Raw genomic sequence first — 20,731 nt, forward strand, 5'->3', positions numbered from 1 at the left:
TATTGCTCAGTGTAACAAATTGTATTTTATTCAGCCCAAGTTATTCGATGAGGAGAAGGCCCTAACACGTATTGGATCTTTTTGTGAGTTGCTGAAATCACTTATTGAGCAGTATACTGTAGTTAAGGGGATATGTGCTGTAAAAAAAAAAAAACTCTTTAGCTTGTCTAAATGTTTCAAAAGGGTTTCCCTTGAAGCAGAAGTCAACTCTTGTAAACTTTGTGCCAGTATTTGAGCTGACTAATAATGTACAACATTGTCATTTATTGGTCACACATCTGCAGCAGCTGTGAGCTTATTAAGACAGCTCTACACCAAAACAAATCTAACCGTAACTGTATTGAGCCTCAGAGTGTGTAGCCTCCCTCCCACCTATGGTGATGCACACGCCTAGGGGATCAAAGCTGTAATTAGCCTGCCATGGATTAGCAGTGGGGACTATTTTCCACTGTACTTGATCCCACAGAGCCAGAGGATCACACAAGCAGCCAGCCCCCTGCCCTACCTCTTCTTCCAATATAAAAAAAATCTGATTTGTTTTGTCCCTAGAGGTTGCACTGAATGAGAAACCTCATAATTCTGCCCTGGGCAGTTTGGACATGCAGCATCTCTGAAACTGATTATGTTATTTTTCTTTGTTCGTTATCATTCAGCAACCAAATTGATGTGCTTAAAAGTCACCAGTGGAGTCATTCTAGTTGTGTTGCGTGCAGACAGTCTTGAGAATCAGCTGGATATGTGGTTGGCATGTAGAGAGAGCTGTGGTGCTGCTGACTCACTGCACTGCCAGGTATGAGGTCTGTCTGTGCGTTTGCTGTCTCCATGATGTACAGTATGTCCCTTCCCTAAGCTCCCACCCCCTACACACACGCTGAGTGCCTTGTCTCTCTGTCAGCCAAACAAGAGTTCATACTGTTCCTCTGGGGGCTCCACGGAGGTGGAGCAGCATGATGCATGTACTCTCTTGTTTGTAAATGTATCAATGGTTTCAAAACTGATTGCAAAAAGGTCTGGGAATGGCATTGTATATTGCCCAAGCTAATGATGGTATTACCATACAGGCAATTCTGCAAACTGCAATTTGAGGCAGGAGGATGACTGATGTTTCATAACAATAGTCTTGTTTTGGGCAGCAACTGATGATATGTTCCTTATTGTTTAATCTGCAGATTATTTTCTCCTTTAATTGATTAGTCTATAATAGAAAATAGCAAAAGAATTTCACACAGTGTTATGTATTCAGATTGTTTGTTTAGGTAAGACCAAATGTCCAAAAAAATTTAATCAGTTCACATTATATATGGAAAAGAAAACCCATCCACATCCTGAAGTTTGAGAAGCTGGAACCAGCAAATGGTTGGTGTTTTTTGCCTGAAAGATGATGAAAAAAGTAGTTCAAAATACATATATTTTCTCTCAATTGACTAATTGATTAAATGAGAAATTGTTGCAGTTCTAGCTGTGTTACTGAAGTTATAGGATACCTGTTTAGCAGCAGCCAGTTGTACTACATTCGAACACTATTATAATTCAGTTTTACAGAATTTTAGACAATGTATGAGCATGTAACAAACTGCATAGCTTTAGCCTTTAAAACACATACAGCAACATGTACATGAGTGCCATATTGTATTATTCAAATGTAACACATCTTTAGATTGGCATAAGGCAGAATTTACAATGAATCAAGATTAACAATGCTTGTAGCCAGTGTATCAATAAACTATCAGAAGAGAACATACTGAACCAGTTATTTATCAAATTCACTACACTTTGGTTTTGTTGTTGTGGTTTGACAGTAGTTGGCAGGTGACATGAGGATTACATGTGCATGCAGTTTAAGCTTTTAGAACAATCTCAGATTATATTTGGAAAGTGGCCTTTGCCGCTAAACTCTGATGTCATCATCACAGGGTAGGTTTGCTGGACGTGTGTGAATGTTTTGATTAGGTTAGATTAACTGTATTATCCCTACAGCGATATGGCTTGTTCCCATGGAAGTGGTGAAAGGCTTTTTCATTGTTCTGCTGTACAGTTGATTTCAGCATGCCACAGACTTTCACCTCCTTCAGTTTTTTTCAGAAAGTGCTACATTTGCAACGCCTCCATTATTAATACAATACTGATGCTGGCAGATCAAGTGTTTAACCTTTAATCCACTATTCTGCACTGGACAGAGTAAATAGACAACTAGGTATTTCAGCCAAATTTAAATCTGTCCAACACATTATTGATAATAAATGGAAAAGAAAAGAGAAAAGAAAGACAGCTATATATATACACTTTAGTCCATAATTTTTATATGTTGAAAGTAATTAACTAATTTGATCAATCTACAGAGGTGAACATATCATGATGCACTCTCATAATTATGGATATTTAAAAATATTTGTTATTTCACACAGCGATGGACGATCAGTAGATGCTTCATCTAGGTATGGCAGAGTAATAATCACTGTCAGCAGAGATTAAGCAGAAAACTTCACCCACCAATTCATCTACTGCTGTTTTTGTTTCTTGACAAGACATTTGTGTGACATCTGCAGACAGGTCGCTAGCATTAGTTACCCATCAGGCAGGGACAGACTGAACAAAGTACAATGTGCACACTTTTCAATCGACTCCAAAGGCTTCACCTCTCGTAACCAGGTAACCCTTTGTCAATAAACCAAAATCAGGAGCTAGGAGGAGATCGGTGCCTTTTTTTTCACGATATGACTGTTCGATTCTATAAATTGTCCTGCCCAGTCTGTGACCAAATGTACAAACTCCCAAAGTATTCAATTTACAGCGACAGAAAAGCGGCAAAGCTGGTGCCTGCGAATGTTTGACATTTTTGCTTAATAAATGACGAACCCCTCTGCTCTGTACAAGTGGCCCAGGGGTCAAACTTGCTGGGATAGTTGAACATCACTCACGGTTTGTACAATGGGACAGAACTAAGTTGAGACTTTGTGGAAGAAATAAGCTGGCGTTCACACAGTGATGCTTTTTAAACAGTAATTTCTAGTAAGAGGTGATAGTCATCCTCCTGTTATTTCTGTTATTCAAGACTGTTCCCCACAAAAAGTTACAGCTGTGTTGAGCAGTTTGACCAGGTTGGCTCATTTGACTTTCTGCAACTGCAACACTTGAACAGAAGGAAACAACACATCCTGCTGTTGACCTCAACACAGTTTACATGAGACTCCAAGGCACCTGAACTTTAGCTCTGTGGTACCAGGTGTGAGAGTGTATGGGTGTTTGGGGGGGAAACACAAGCTCTGTGTTATTAAGATGGCTGAATGGTCAGTGTGTTTAAACCTAGATAATAGGTCATCATCCTTTCACAGCCTCTGTTCTCTGCTGGGCTTTACCTTCCTGTCGGTCAGCTCTCTGCTCTCCTGCTCAGCTTGCTGATCACGACTCAGCTCCTGTCTGAAGTTGAACAGATGCCAAAGGCTGGTTGATTCCAGGAGCCTTTGAATTATTGCCAGTTATTTGTTGTTGTGATATGGTGGAAAAGAAGGGGAAGGAAAGTGGAGGCTTTTGCTGAAGCAAGCTGTGAGAGATGTTCACTGGAGAGCGAGGCACCTGTGAACAAACGTGTTCCTTTACATTTATTTTAGTTGCTAATGCTGCCAGTTTTCTGCACACTGTCTGGGAACAAGAGGAAGGAGGATTTTTCTTTTTAAGTATGCAACCTAGCCGATCAAATATAGACAGTTAAAAGCGAGTTGAAAGCCTAAAAGGAACAGTTTGCATTGCATAATTAATTTTTTCAGATCTCCAGGTCTAAAAATACTTGGCGTGACTGAGTATTTCATTGGCAAGGGGAAGTCTGGCTAATGCTCCATGGCTAATGCTTATTAACTTGGCTACCATTGCTATCAGAACTCTGTCATTGTCAAGCTAGTGTAATGTCTTTGCGTCTGTGGCAGTGCAATGGATGGAGCTAAAATATAGCCCACATTATTGTTGTTTTCTCTATTGTAGGAAAACATTTGATTTAATAATTATTATGTGTCTCTGGGTGGGAGGAAGTTGGGAGGCCAGGCTCTCTGGCCTCACTTTCTTTGGTATTCAGCGGTTTTGCAGGCCCCTCAGCAACTGAGGTGGTGAGATGTAGTAATGTACCCCCCTCCTCTGTTTTTTCCCCTTTGCTGATCCTGTGGTCTCAGGCCTGTGGGCAGTCCAGTGGTCTTGGCATGTCACGAAAGCCCAAGGTGGCCCATTGTTAGAAGACTGCTGATCGGCTTATATGGCAGTACAGCATTTTCCTCTGTTTCTCTAGAGTAAAGTTAACACACACACACATCATGCACACATTGTCAGCAGCAGCACTAAATACAGTGGAATTAGTGGTCATGTGTCTGTAGTTTGAACTGTCAGTGAACTTCTGACTGCCAAGGTTTTGATAAAAACAATCCCCACCTCCTCATGGCTCTTGTTTTACACTGCTTATTGGGCGCACGTGTTCAGTTTGATGCAATGCAGTACACTTGTACTACATTAGCAGTTTTTGTACACTCTGAGAAGTGTTGATTAACCTCTATGATGTTCTTTGAACATTATTATATGTTGATAATGTTTGTTTACACCAGAATATTAGAAATACTTTAACCACGGCTTAGAAAATAGCTAAGCTGTTGAATCAAGACTTCGTGTTACGTTACAGCCTTTATGGGGATGGGATTTATTGCTGTACAGTTGTATTGAATTGCAGTACTGGTGCACACAATAATCCACTAAGTCTGTACTTTCTTCCCTAGTTTATCTCACTATCACAATGGTTGTGTGTCCAAAATAATTTTTGCACTCTCTGCAGAATTACTTCACTTTAAAAAGATGCATTATTGACATATTTTATGTGTTTAAGAATGAATGACAGCACTTGACTTACTAAATTGGAAAAGACTTTTATAAGGAAAGCCCAGACTTGTTAAGACTCTACAGCCTAACACTTGTGGTCTACAAGTGCCTACTTAATATGATACTTGTCTGAAAATTACAGGGCATCATTCACAAGAATTCACTGTAAGTCTTGAGGATAAGATCGCAAACTAAATGTTTGAAATTCCATTAGCATTTATAAGACTAGTTGTTCCTCCTCGATCCCAATGCTAATATGTCTAGATGAGATTACTGTAGGGCTTTCTGGAGGACCTCAATACAGACATATGCATTTGTGTGCGTGTTCATCCTGTATGTGGATTTGTATACACACAACATTTGCATTGAAAGCATTTGTATGCCTCAGTTTGAGGAGCAGAGAGGAAGGGGGCAGGATGCTGTTGGCATTCACCTGAGCTGTTGTGTGTTGTGGCTCACTCAGTCTAATTTGTGGAACCCTATGTGTGTATGTGTGGGTGTGTGTGTGTGTGTGCTTAGTTGCAACACGGGCCCATCCCAACACGTCTGGTCTTGCAGCTGCAGCAGAGCTAATTTTAGCCCAGGATGCGTGTACGCCTCAGTTCCCCTTGCCTGGCCTATGAGAGATGAGGAGAGGATGAGGGAGATAGAGTAGCCAATATTTCACTGTCTCTTTCTCTCTTCCATTTGGTGGACTGTCTTTCTTTGTTTCTTTCTTTCTTTCTTTCTTTCTTTCTTTGTTTCCTTCTTTCTTTCTTTCTTTCTTTCTGTTTTATTACCTGTAGTATGTGTTGTGTTGTGTGTGCCCGTAGAGTATTTTTTGTGACTGTGTCCACATGTCCTATGGCCACTATTGATTCACACAGGAACATTTTGACCTCACTCACTGTTGACTGCCTGTTTGTGACCTTTATTCATCAAAGTCCTTGGTATCAGTTGACGTCTCTATCTGACGTCCATCTATATACCTGTATATGGTCATCGTTCTGTATAGAAAAACATTGAAAAGTGGTATTTTTCCAGTGTTGTATCTGCAAGGAATAAACCCCAGTCTATTCTTGTGCAGGCAGCCTACTCCACTGGGTGAGTGGCTGGTTCTTGTTACGATTGAGAGGCACGGGGATGGAGATTACAGCAGACTGGTTCACTGTGGTCAGGTATTAGAGTTAATCCCCTACATAGGGAAAGTGTCTGGATAAAGTGTGTGTGTGTGTTCCATGAAGAGTGACCACTTGCAAACACACATACACCAGGAGGATGAGTAAAACTCCTTCATGATTTTGTCAAATGTCTTACAGGAATACTTTGGCAGCAGGGAAACAAAACATTTTTTGTTTACTCATGCATTTGGACAGCAGACTGAACTCACAGTGGTATTGAAACTGTCCCAGATTATTGTAAACCTGACATCTAAACCCCTGTAGACTCATCTTTGTTCAGTCATATAGTCTTATCTGAAATGGCACCTGTTTAGAAAGTACAGCGTATTTAAATAGCACAATAATTGTGTGTGTTGCGTGCCTTTGAGCACAACACTGAATTCCTCCTGGTCTGTATTTGACCCTGTGCTCTGACCTTCCTGTTGAAGAAGTTAAAAGCAAGGAAAATTTCCCAGCGGGACCAACTAAATTGTCAGGCCATCGTTGTTGGATATTCATTTTGTCATGGTCACAGCGACCAAACTTGAAGGCAGAAGGACAGCGTCAGATGTGGCGCAAACAGAACAGGGACAGAACTTGCTCAAGCTCAATAATTCATGGCTGACTGAGCTAAGCTGACCTTGAAAAATCCCCAGTGCTGGACTGTTGAAACCTGGCACTGCTCATTTAGGGCAGAGAGGAGAAGTTGAGACAGACACAAACACACATACATTACATGTGCACTCTGCTTTTTGGTAAGTTTATTTTCTTTCATTCCTTGATGCAAGGCAACAAAGTGATCTGCCAACTTTGGCGTTTGTCACTATTACAAAGACAATTTACTTTGGATTTCATCACTGTAGTTCACTTATGCTTTTTCTTTGACTTCCATTATATTTTGTAGCATTACCCTGTTGGGTTCACATGTGGAAGAATAAACGTGAGATAAAAGCTGAGTAGCCTTCAAATTTAAAACCTTCACTGTCCATACTACTCACTACTGTCTGCCTTTGTAAGGCAGCAGAGGCAAGTCTGCCCCATGCTTTGCTGGAGCAACAGAGAATGAAATCAGTTTTGTTTTGACTCTCCTCACTCCTCCACTGCCAAATCCTCTCACTAATCTTATGGCACGACAGTTTGCCAAACTGATCATTTTACTCACAAATAGTTGCGTGTAGATATTAGTTTTGATCACAGCTGCTAGTTCATGTTGAGTTGCCAGTTGCATTTGAACTTAAACAAAACGAAAATAAATTTTAGTGGTGGTACAGATGAGAGAAACTGTTGGTGTGATCATACCACTTGTTTAGAGGTCTGCAGCACACAATAACAGTCTTTTGCTGAAGTGTTTAGAACATTTCTTTACACGGTATGCTGAAAAGTATTGCACTTAGTCATCACAGTTGTAAATAATGCTACTGCAACATTTGCATACATTATGACTCATGTGGTCGAGGTTGTTAAATTTCCGGTACCCTGTTAGAGGGATAAAAAATGATGGTTTGTTTCCTTTCCATCACGTAGCAACTACAGCAATGCTCACTGGAATAACCCTTTTGAAAGATGGCATTCAAACGATAAGTGTTGTTGATTGTGTCGCATATTTCCATGTTGTTTAAGGCAGTTCATGACTGCTGTTACCCAACAGTGAGTCATTCAGAAAGCAAAACAACAAAACTGCCAACACTGGCAGGGAGAATGTGAAATAGCGTCCCAAAAAAGAAGTAATACAAGTTGAGTGTCGATTGGTTTATCTCAGCTAACACAAGTAAGGGAGGTTTCTACTGTAGCTCATAACAGGAACAGATTAAAGATTTAAATCTTCAGGTCTGTCACCTCTCCCCTGCTCTGGTTCTGAGTGCAGCAGTGGTAAAGAGTGGGTCTCTGTACTTTGCAGAGCTGTAACCTTGTGGTTGTTTACACTGGTTTAATGAGTCACTTAGTCACGGATACTCGCATGACTCATCTGTCTGTACCGAATGATGAGTATTGTTAGGTTAGGATAGATTGTAGGCCTAAATTTCTTGGTTTGTGTGTCACCTGTCACCTTTTAACGTCATTATCATCAGCTGTACTGTAGCTTGCTGCCTGATGTAATCTACAACCAAGGCCCACTTTATAAGGTTCATTTACACTGACAGTAAGGTAAACACACATACATTACACAGAGCAGCAGTGTGGGATAAGCATAGAAGTGACTGTCATAGAACTGACTTGATTAGCATGCTTGTGGCGCTTGTTTAAAGAGTTGCACAGCATGTCGATTAGCTTGCTGCAGCTGTTGTTGGCCCTGTATGTCCTGGCAGCTGCTGGTAGAGGAAAGGAGCGGATAAGACTGTCCATGGGTGAGAGTGGAGTCATGGCACAGACACACAGACACACAGACACACAGACACACAGACACACAGACACACACACACACACACACACACACACACACACACACACACACACACACACACACACAGCGGTCTTGCCCCAACATTTGGCATGTTAAGCTTATGTTGTTGTTTTTGATTTTAGCTCTGACTTGACTGATTGTATGAAGGGAAATTCTAACTGACCAACTTAGCTAACAAACACAGTACTTAATGAGTCATGAGACTGCCGAGCTTCCAGGCAGGTAACAGTCAGTCAGTGTGGAAAATGAGCAGTTTCTTCCCCTCCCTCATAAGTGCAGTAAGAACAACATGTAGCACTCAGTATTTGCATGACTGTGCAGCTCACTGGCCCTTTTCTCAGCCATGTATTAATCAGTGGGTATGTGAAAGGTTCCACTATTTCAGCACCATAACATCATCATCATCATCATCATCATCATCATCATCAAAGAAATGCATGTTGTGTAGAGACTGAGAAAGGAAAATAAGTATAACCTGATGATTAACCATTTTTCCTTGAACCGTTCGTTAAAATTTTCAAATCAAATTGAACACAGATTAAAATACAAGAAAATTGCCTGGGTAGTTTACAACTGTCGGTATTAACCACCTTCATGTGAGTATTTGACAAGCCAGGTTTTTTTTGTGCCATGCAAGAGGCCTGAATGAAGGAATGGCAACGTCAGTCTGTTTACTTTTCCTCTTGCGCCATTATGAGGTTGACATATTTTAGAGAAATATTTTAATATCTATTGAATGAATTTGAATTAAATCTAATATCTGTATTTTGAAACAGGTATCAAATCCTAATAGCTTTTGTAATCCCCTGACTTTCCCTCTGCCTCGGTTGTACCCAATGATTGACTCAATTGTAATAACTTTCATCATCAAAACGTTTTTTTTTAAATTGTCATAAGTACTTTGGCTACTTACCAAGTAATGACGTTCCTACCAGCTTCAGCTGAATTTAGTGCTAATTAGCAAATGCTAGCATGACAACATACTAAACTAAGACACTGAACAGTCGTTATGAGTATGTTAGCATGCCGCCATTAACATTTAGCTCAATGCACTGCTGTATCTAAGTAAGGCCTTGCAGAACCACAAACATGTCCGCAGCCTTGTTTCCCTTTCTTTTGCTCAGTCCAGGGAGTAGATTGGACAAATGATAAGACAATAGTGTACTTTTGTTGCACAGAAAAATGTTAACCAAAAAGTACCTGGAACTTTAAGTTCCAGGTACTTTAAGGTACTTAAAGTTCCAGGTACTTTCCTAACGAGCTAAAAGGTTCCTGTGGCCCAATTGTTGTCTGCGTTTCCACCGCAACCTAAAGTCCCAGGAAGATTATACAAAATTATTACTTGACGTTACATTATTCACAGCATTTTGAGGACATAACATGAACAAAATATATTTAATACAGGACGCAGCACTTTATTTTCAAATACGGGACAATCCCGTATTATATGTCCCGGGTGTCAACCCTAGCCACTCCGGTCTTAATGGGGCAGTTCTGGAGTTAAGATTTACATTCATGAAGGTCTGGTTGTGTTTATGTGTTGCTGCAAGTGTTATAGAGACACTGTGATTCTGAATGTAGTTCTAAGGTAAAATTGTGATGATAAAGGATTAGTACTAGCTTTAATAATTGTAACAATCTGTTGTTTTCGGGGAAGCTTCACCATTGCCTGATTTCAAATTCAAAGGAACATATTGTGTTGAAACTCAATGCACAAAATATACTTGTCGGCTTTGTTTCAACTTTGTGCGCCATTTAGCAGCGTGTCTAGCAATGTCATTGTGATTTGAGGTTTGAAGTGCCGTAAACAGGATGGGTTGGCACTCTCCTATTCCCTTGTGAGGTCCGCCACGGCACAATGAGGAGGTCCTGCATAGAGGAAGAGCAGCCCTTGAAGGAAAGTTTAGTTATTGTCATTCGCCAGGCCTCATTAGGTGTATGACATATTTAGCCAACAGTGACGGCTGGCCAGAGAGCGCTGTTGTTATTACACACGCAAATACCGGAATGAGGTGAGTGAAGAGTGGAGATTAATTACACTATAGTTCCTCAATACAGTTCCAGCTAATTATACATTGTTGTTACCAGAATGGATTTTCATTTCTCTTGTTTCATTTTTATTCCTGTTAACCAGCCATAGTTAGATTTTTATTGTGTCTCTGTCTTACAGTAGTTATACGTCAATACTGTGGCTTTTGTGTTGGATCTAATGGGGAAACTCTACCCTATAGATTAGGCATAAGGCAAAAGCCCTTTTGGAATTACTGACTTGAAGAAGATGCATCTACTTTTGTTACATTGCAGTCAGTTTATCTCATACCATATGAATTGAAGCACCTACAAAATGCTGTCTGACATGTGCAACAAGACCAGTCCCCCGCAGTTGAAATAATTCTTTTACTTGCCTGGTAAAGCAGGAGTCAGCAACAGTCATAGACAATGGGACAGACTTATTAAAGATATCTAATACATTTATTGTAAAAAATAATAATAATGAAAAATAAAAATACATTTTTAAAAATACATACACAGAAATTGGTGAAAAAAGTTTATAAGCTAAATGAAGAAAAAACACTGTGTATATTTTCTTTACATACTTATGATCTACTTGCCATGCTGTTATAAGATTTGAAAGTTAAGATTCATGACACAGACCACAGTGCTGTACAAAACATTTCATTCAGTTGAAAATCACCCCTGTAAAATTTCCCGTGCTCGTGTTGGCATTACGGAGTTAATCCTCTATCCATATCACAGTATAATAGATTTTCTGAGAAATCACTTGAGGAATTGTGAAGAATTGTTAATATTACAAGAACCGCATGGATTGTCAGTTTTCAGCTAACCCAACAGGACTTCATTACACTGATGCAAAAATTTATCAAAATCTAGTATTGCCATGAGGCAGTCCAGCTCATTGACTTGCAACATTGCCCACAGTGGCCTAATATACTCAGAGATATTAAAGGGGCAGCTACCATGATGAACTTGGAAGAAATATCCATGTTTATATTGCCCCAATATATATATCATGGGCCCACCCTCAGTTTGAGACATACTATAATTTCTACCATATAGAGCAGGGGTCCCCAAACTACGGCCCGCGGGCCACATCCGGCCCGCCAAAGCAATTGGAGTGGCCCACTTAACTATCCCAGACAATCCCTCTAAACATCAACCAATTTTTATTAAATTGCATTTTCCTATCATAACATCATAACATATCCGTACTTAAAGGTTGGCATTCTAATTAAAATTGACCATAGTTATGAGCTATTTATAGTTAATAGTGGCTCATCTTCACCTCCTCACACAATGGTATATTCTGACGTGACTTTGATCGTGACCGAGCCAGCGTCAAGCTGCAAAGTTCTGAGGTGGGAATCTGTCATGAAGGTGGTTGTGTCCTGCATAAACTTCATCAGAGCAAACGGACTTAAACCACAGGAGTTCCAAGCCTTTCTCTCCGAGCTAGAATCAGCCCGCCGGCGCCCCCCCCCCCCCCGGCACAGCCATTGCGCCCAGCAAGCAGAGCTAGCTGCCTGGCGGCCCGGCGCCCCCCCCCCCCCCAAAAAATAAATGGAGTATCTGTGGTACTTCAAAATAACACATGTGAAGACTTTTTATTACTTTTTTTTGCCAAATCAACAGGTGGTGCCAAAGCCAAACGAAGGGCAGCTACAACAAATTATCATTGTAATCTCCACAATAATACTGGTTGTCACCCTGGCCCATATCATTTCCTGTTATAGACTAACCTCGGCCCCCCATCTCAGAAAGGAAAGTTGATGTGGCCCCCACTGAAAAAAGTTTGGGGACCGCTGATATAGAGTGAATGACATACAGTCATGAGGTTGATCACATATAAAGGGGACTATTGTGGTGGTATCTTGCTCTAAAGAATTAAAGATATTTCCCTCTCAAACCTTATTTTTATGTGACATCACTCTGTCATCTGACATGCAATCTATGCATGTTGCAGATCTTGTTTGTGTTGTACTATTTATTCATAGTCCCTCCCTTTGCTATCTTCACTCAACCTAGGGCCACTGTTCCCCTTGCTTTTTATGAGTCACACAACGAGTAGGCTTTATCTAGCAAATGAAAATAAATAGCGTCTTTGCAGCTTTCAATAGATAGCGAGGGTAAACGCATAGTCTTAGACAGATGGGACCTCTGCATGGTAGTTTCCTCGACACTTTGTGATGAATTACTAATGTAAGGGTCCTTCAGGTAAACACAAGGCTGTGTTGCAAACACTGAACATCAAATGCAGTGCTCAGCGATATGGCACTGTCTGCCTCTCAGGGACATGCAGCAGTGCAGAACAAACTCTCTACAGCATCTTCTTGTGTGTCATTGAGGCCTTCATTCATTCTGCCAAATACAGTAAATACTATGGGTGTGGATCTTCAAGATGCATTTTTAGCAGCCGAGGACAACAAGTTGGCCAGCTGACTGTTGCTATGCAACAACAGGGAACTTGAAAATGTACTCCTTGTGCCATGACTCAAAATAACCTTTAAAACAAAGTCTTTGTTTAAAAAAAAGAAAAAAGAAATGCACAGTTTCCATTATGAAACAAAAACTGCATCTTATTTGTTTGCCTGTTGAATGCCTGTTAGTAAGGCGTCTCTACATCATGTTTTATAATGTTAAAACTATGCATCTTTAGTGGAGGGTCATGCTGTTGTAGCAACCATCTGTTGGTTACTGAGTCTCTATGTGGTCAGCTGCTTTGTTCATTGTCTTGACAGATTATTTGTCATGTATGTTGTTTGTTGGCCTGTAGAATTTCCTCTCTCAACAAAGTAAGATTGATTCAGAACCATTCTTTGAAACACTTTGAACGGAATTACAAATAAACTTCTAAGCCATCTATTTCTAGAGCTGCAACAATTAGTCGATTAATCAAGTAGCCAATCAAAAGAAAATTCAGATGCAACTATTTTGAATATTGATTAATCATTTAAAGCACCTATTTGTGAGTTTTACTATTGCTACATAGCCAGAGTTAGCATTAACAGCTGTTTACCTACCTGTCTAGAAGAAACATTGCAAGTTCTTTTCTTCACCAAGAGCTGTCTCCAGCGGTGGAAAGCAACACCAATGTGTCAACTCTTGTCTCTATCACATCTTTTCTTCTACTGAAGTTAGCTAACCAGCTAGCCCCCGCCTGTCTTGTCACTTCCCAATAGCCACTCACTGTAGCCTTCAATTTGCCCTGAAGAAGTAGCATGATGGCCGAAGCTCTTGTCAAGCGACAAATACCTTGCTCCTGGCAAGTAACCACGCTTGGCGAAAGAGAAAACTTACAAGTAGCCCAAATATTTTAAAATGTGAGAATTTGCTGTTTTTCTTGGTTTACATCATGGTAAATATAAATATATAAATATTTTTGGGTTTTGAATGGTTGTGTTTTTGCACAAAAGAAGACATTTGATAATGCCTCATTGCACTCTAGGACAATGTGATGGGCATTTTTTTTTTTAGCTATTTCTAATGTTTTAAAGACCAAACAATTCATAAAAAAAATAATTGGCAGATTAGTCAATAATAAAAATGATAGCTCGTTGCAGCCCTGAAGTTTATTTGTAATTTCTTTAAAAGCAATCGATCGTTTTGATTCACTCAGGAAAGGAACACACATTAGGCAAAATATTTTTTGCTGCTAACTAATGATATGACATATGACAATATTATGTTATGTAATCGTATTTATCTTTCTTATATAATCTTATTTATCTTTATTATATATTATAGTTTAAATTTCTTGTTTGAAATAAGCCACGCCCCAAGACTGCAGTGAGTTTTGTCTCTAGTGTTCATACTTGTTTGTCTGACTGCCATGCTGGAAGAGTACTGATGTTTAAGCTATATAAATGCAGTTAAAGTATTTTTTAATTTAAATTTTTTTTTTCTTAGGACAGTCCTTTCTATGATGATCATATTCATGGATCATTTTTCCCCCTGTTGTTGCAGGTGACCGTCAGTGAGTGACAGATGTGTGACAGTGCGGAGAACCATTTGCCTCTCCCAGTGGAGATCTGAGTTCTGGGATACTGAGGTAAATACAACAGGTTAATAATGATCCTCTCAAACTGCCTCATGTTTTGTATTTTATTGGTACTTATGAACAGCTGAATTGTAAAGCTCTTATTTTCTATTTCTTGGTTTCTGCCTATAAAAATCAATTTCCATTGTTTTAAACGTATTTTCTGACTGCTGTAAAGTCTCAAATAGTTTACCTCAGTCTCAGAGACTGGGACAGGCTTATATTAGGAAAAGACCTTTATTTCTAATTTCCACAGTTAATGCAAACCCTTTTGTCTTGATAAAGTCTCTGTAGTGTTCATTTCTACAGCCCTCGTTTCATCTGTCAACAACAGTCATGTTTAGCGATGCACTTTTCCTTTTTTGCCAAATGATGTTAAGTGTTAACTGTTGAGGCAAACATCACTGATAGCTGATTGTTTTACCTGCATGTTTGTCGAAACATTTGGCTCATTTAAGATGTGGACCAAGTTCTCTTAAGTCTTCCATGTTTATTATTATTTTATTATTATTATTATTATTATTATTTATTTATTTATTTATTTATTTATTTATTTTTTATTTTATTTTTTTTAGAATATATAGGTTGATTGTTTGTCATTATCAGTTATGAAAAATGTTATTGTCAGGAAAAATGCGATATCCCAGTGTAGTCTTGACAACCAACATTCACTCTGACTCAAGGATGAGCTGATTAGATTTTGGTGGTAAAAAGGTCACTGTAACCTCACAAAACACATTGTTGGCCATAACTCAAGAATTCATACACTAATTATGACACAATATAACACAAATGTCTAAAAGGACAAAATGATGAAGAGATGACATTTTATATCTAAACGGTCAGAGGTCAACTTCTCTGTGACATCCTAATGATCTGTAAAAACACTGCTGGCCATTAATCAGTGTGCTCACTCAGGAAGAGGAGATTGTGACTATGTTTGTGCAATATTGCCTGAAAGTCACTTGACTACAGTTCCCATGGCAACCGATAAGCCTGTCCTGCCAATGGTGAATTTTACTTCAGTGAGTTTTTGACAGTTTGACAAGCCAGAGGAAATGAATGAGTCAGCCTTTCATGAAGAGCTGAACAAGCTTACTAAATGGAGCTTTTCAATTCACGCAGATTGAAATAGTGTGCGCCCACAAAAAGATTCCACTTGTTCAGATCGTCATCTGCTCTGAGCAGTGAACATGATCACTGTCTCTCCTCCTACCCAACAGCAAATCTGATATCTTGCTCCTCTAAGCCTGTTTTATAACACTTTCAGGCTTATCTGCACCATTCAGGGAGTCATGCATGGTTTTATTTGGGACTTGTGTATCATGGTAACCTTTAAACACTGGTGTGAAATACTGGAGTGAAATGTTGCAGGGTACAGTGGGCAGTCCAAGTATACATTTTTTTTCTCTGAATGAAAGTCTTACTTTACTACAATTTATCAGTACTTCAACGTTTCACTTTTAAATTATAAAACAGAAGTCAAGTGACTAGTTTTGCCTGTCTTGAACAAGTCACACCACAGAAGTTGAGATATGAGCAGTTGGCTTTTAAATAAAATAATGATAAAATAAAAGGTTAATATTGAAAAAATCGAATGGCATTTTTTTTAATGCCATTAATGCCAATGTCTTAATCCCTTAAGAACATGTGAAATTTCTGTTCAGGCCTTGAAAACTGTTTTCATTATGACTTTTTCTTCATTTAGTACCAGTTATTGTTTTATATTTCAGTGTGGTATTTTCTGTTAACTGCGAGAAACATTACAAAACAGATATGTAAATCTGGAACCGCTTTGAGCTTGTGCTAATTTCCAGTCCTGCAATGATTTGGGCGCACCAAATAAGATTAAATAGGGGTGTGTAGACATTATGGTTTACTGTAGCAGAGAGCATTAGGATTGTGCACATGCACACAGTTTGACACTGTTTGGGGCTTACAAAAAGGAACAGTGTGTGAACATCTTATAAGCAGTGGGTGCTAAATCTGACAAAGTGTGTGTGTGTGTGTGTGTGTGTGTGTGTGTGTGTGCATGTGTGTGTGCATATTCCCAATTTTGCACACATACAGCATTTTACTGTTGAATCCTCAGTTTCATGTGACTGTACTTCTTCACTCTCTAAGTGGCTGTCTGCATAATCTCCGTGGTCTGAGTTTGGTTCTGTTAACTTGCACATGTCAGAAAGTTAACCAAGGACGCTGACCCAGATACAGCTGCAATGAGTTTATTTACGACACTATTCTGTCACATGTCGCATGCTGTGGGAGCACATTTTTGTGCCAAAGGGAGGAACAAAAGGTAGGAAGACAAAGGGAATTGATCAAATCTTAGGTTGTGACATAAATGTCGTGGCTGCTTATAATCACAGTGTGAGGGCAAACAGTGATGAGACGGCTCATTGCAAACCACTTTAGTGGAGTCTCTAGATATCATTTGTCTGGACTGTATACTGTATGTGATATGATAGTCCCTTAATTATGACAATTGAACATCACATCTACCATATTTGATGAAAAGAGAAATGTGTTAAAGTGTGTGGCTAAGAATGCTAGCTGTAGGAGAATACCATACAGTCAGCCAGCAAAGGCTGTAGCCAGGAATGTTAAGTGGGATCTTCCCACTTTGAATTTATTGAGTTAGTCCTAATCCATAATCTCATCAAGTCAAAACCACAACAAGTTTATGGGCCACAGCTTTTTTTTTCCCAAGGCGAAAGGCTCATGCACTGTTGTATTTGAGCACAGGTGACTGAAGTAAGAAACCAAACTCATGTCTGACACACTTTCAAAGAGTTTTTACAATTGCGCAATGTCCTCTGAGTCAGAGTCATTGACAATGGCACAAACTTCAAGCATTGTCTTAGATAAGGTATGGCACATGGTGAGGATGGATGTTGTGTTAATTGTTGGCTCTTGCTGTCAGGGAGAGACTACATAGTGACCATGACTCATTCACCACCTGTTGTTGAGTCAGGGATTCTGTTCATCTGAAGGAATTTACAATACAGGCCAGTTCTGTGAAGTTGCTGTTAAAGACATCAATAGCAGTTTACAGGTTGTAAATTGTAGCTCAGGGTTGCTTGCCTTGCAATTCAATATTTTTTCTCAGTTTTCATGAAAAACATTATAAAGTCAATGTTTTTCATTGAGTCAGAGTGGATGGTTACAGATTTTACTCAGCCCTGTGGCCTGCATAGACCTGGTTCTTGCTCTTAACCTCTGCTTTTGGCTCTCCTAAAGGTTTGTGACGGTAGCTCAGTCATGTCAGTCTTTGGTGAAGGGTGTTGGTGTCAGATAGTGAGAGGATGGTCTGCTATGGTGAGCTGAAGCGTACATCTGCCATTCCATAAGAATCATTTGTTTCTCTCATTTTGGCAACCTACAGTCTGTATCCAAACTGTCACTGGAGCGTGTGAAAGGCTTGGGCTGATATTCGATGATATTGAATATTGCAGTATTTTTCATAAAATGAAAAGTTATGCACAGTCTGCCCTGCTGCAGAGTTCAACCCTCACTTCACTGCTTTGTTTACTGTACATTGTACCTTGGCATGTGACAAATAAAACTTTGAACTGCTCTTTAGTGACAGCATCGCTGCTACCTGAAACATAAATATAATTCATACATATATATTGGAATGGACTGTATCAAGATATAATTCAGGATATCACCCAAGCCTAGCCTGTGACTGCTCCTGCTCCATCAAACCACACCCACACACACGCACATACAAACACTTGCTCAGACACATGCTGAGACACATGTCTCATTCATAGCAAACCTTCTACGGGATAATTAATGACAATATATTTTCCATGGGATGAGGCAGTTTGCTGAAGTTAATTTTACAGTGTGCCTAAAACCCGAGATCAGAATATATTTGTTTAAATTTGCTATTTTGTGAGTCATCTCTCTTGATTTATTATGAATATCAAAACTGTACTTTAACATTCAGAAAAATGAGATCTGAGCTTCCTGGCATTGTAAAGCACATAAACATAAGAGCACTTATATTTTATGTAATTTTTATTTAATGAGCGCTTTTATTGTTAGTTTTTTGCCTTTTTGCCAGGTCCATAAGGTTGGTGTTTAGTTGCCTTGTGGGGGTTTGTGTCTGTTTTCAGAAGATTTCATTGGAATTCACAAGTGGCGAGGAACAAAAAAAGAGTTTTTGAATTGTCAAGTGAAAGCCCATGTGACTGTCTTTGGCTGTTCACATCCACGGTGACAGGTAGGGTCACTGAAGTGAGCTGTTATGCAATAGTGTGGCCAGTATCATAGCCCCCACACTCAGAGGCATTAAGGGACCATGGTTTCCATTTACTTTAAAATGCTGAGAGTTAAAATTGGCAGTCCTGCACAGTTAACATTTGATTACTTTTATCTGTTGTCTGTAAATTTGTGCACCTTTGCAATGCCATTATTATCGCAGGACAATCTGAATAATTTTCTTGGGTGGCATATTCATATGCTTGTGGGCAGTTGTATCAAATAAGACTGAGGGTCAACTGCCAAATATGTTGACACGTGGCATGAAATGTGGATGTTGTCTAGAGCCATCTCATCCGTCTCTGCATAGGAACCCAGATTGGGCTTTAACCTGCATAAATTAAAAAAGTAAACTTACTGTTCACTGTGAATGCCAAGCAAGTTTCAAGTCCCTGCATGTTATTTGCACAGCATAATGAACTGCAGAGGAAAAGGGTTGCATTTTTAGTTGAGAAAACGCATTCTGAAATAACAAAAAACAAACAACTTGACAAACAATTCTAAAATGGTTTGATATAATGTTAAGTGAAGTATATGGGCTGTGACGTAAATAGGCTCAAACATGGAAAAACACTTGTATAGTTCTTCATCATGTCATTGCGAGGACATGTTGAAGTGCTCACTGTGAATGGCCTCCAATGTCTCCTCCTCTTTCACAATCTCTGCTCTCCTTTTTTTTCACTATATCTCCCATCTCCCCTCTCCCTCCGGCTTTCCGTCTCTCTGTGTTCACCAGGCAGCCGAGGGGGGGTCTCTGAGGAAGATGCTGGGTTCAGAGCGCGGCGTTGTCGAAGAATGGCTCTCAGAATTCAAGGTAAAGTCGCCCCTCTGTTCTCCATCGTGACGCATTTCAGTGGAGGTCTTCTTTGGAGGCCACAGATACCACACACTGTGGGGGTTTAACAACTTTGATGAAAAAGAGTGTGGAGTGTGCAAGTGTGTGCATGTCACCTCTTTTATATTTCAGTCCTTTGTAAATTTAAAAACCATGTAAAATCATTTTAGGACAGTGAAGACTCAGGGTCAGCTCTGCTTTCATCAGTGTAAGCTGTTTGTACTTTGTCCTTTTCAAGCTCAGGCTACACATGAACTGTACCTAAAGCATTTTCGGTCTTCCATCTCACAAGCAGACACACTTTGATTTAATCTGTGAAACACATTTTACAATCATCCTTATCAAACTCTACATCACACTTTAATGGAGACTTGTTTTTGCTTGCAGGCATGTGAAGTATGAACAGGCTTTACACACAAGCACATTTCAGTAATCCCTAAGATTCTATACACTGTGTAAATCATGCTCTTACTGCTGTCTAACTTTCTCCTAAGTGCTAATCATGGATGAAACTGACAAAAACAGTCATGTTGAGTCAATTTCAGTTACTCAAAACTGAAACTCAAACATGCTGAAATGATAACTGGTTTCCTGGTTAAAGATTTAAGACCATCTGTACTTCCAGGTAACTGCCATTGGTAACAGCATGCTGATATTAACTACTTCATAACTCAGAGGCTTATGTGAGTTGCCTGAGCGCTGTATAACAATGTGAAATGCACAATCAAGTTATAGGATAATGATTTATGAGTTGTGCTGAGTTTTCCTCTTAAATGCATCAGGATAGACATTGATATTACAAATACTTCCTCTTAAGAAAAAGGATATATACAGTAATATCAGTAGATTGTCTGTTCCTAATTCTGGCCAGGTAACTTCCAGGTCTAATTCAAGAACACAATCTTGTTTAATGTTTTCTCCACTGTGGTTTTCACCATATTTCATTCATTCTAAAGTGCAGGCAGGCCAGACAAAGTTTATCCAGCACTCTGTCTGACCTCACCTCTAATGTCCGCTGGATGCATGACCAGATCTTTTCTCCGCTGCGCTATCTTCACGCACCGGGTCTATTTTTGACTGAGTAGCTTGCATGTCTGAAACATAAAATTGAACAGAAATGTAATATTTAATGATGTATTTCATTAGGTTTTGACTTAGTCTTTAGGCACATAACTAGTTTT

General features: G+C 39.5%; 1 protein-coding gene across 3 annotated transcripts in view; it reads left to right on the forward strand.

The window, feature by feature from the left end:
• Nucleotides 1-20,731, forward strand: part of fam126b (family with sequence similarity 126 member B) — a 41,409-nt gene that overhangs the window by 2,085 nt on the left and 18,593 nt on the right. For all 3 annotated transcript variants that reach the window (XM_022740224.1, XM_022740225.1, XM_022740226.1), the window contains exons 2-3: nt 14,374-14,458; nt 19,452-19,529. In XM_022740224.1, coding sequence (XP_022595945.1) covers nt 19,479-19,529 — 51 coding nt within the window. In that variant the 5' untranslated portion in view covers nt 14,374-14,458; nt 19,452-19,478. The remainder of the gene's footprint in view (nt 1-14,373; nt 14,459-19,451; nt 19,530-20,731) is intronic.

Source organism: Seriola dumerili, unplaced genomic scaffold (genome assembly GCF_002260705.1).
Source record: "Seriola dumerili isolate Sdu_G_001 unplaced genomic scaffold, Sdu_1.0 BDQW01000052.1, whole genome shotgun sequence".
Taxonomy (NCBI): domain Eukaryota; kingdom Metazoa; phylum Chordata; class Actinopteri; order Carangiformes; family Carangidae; genus Seriola; species Seriola dumerili.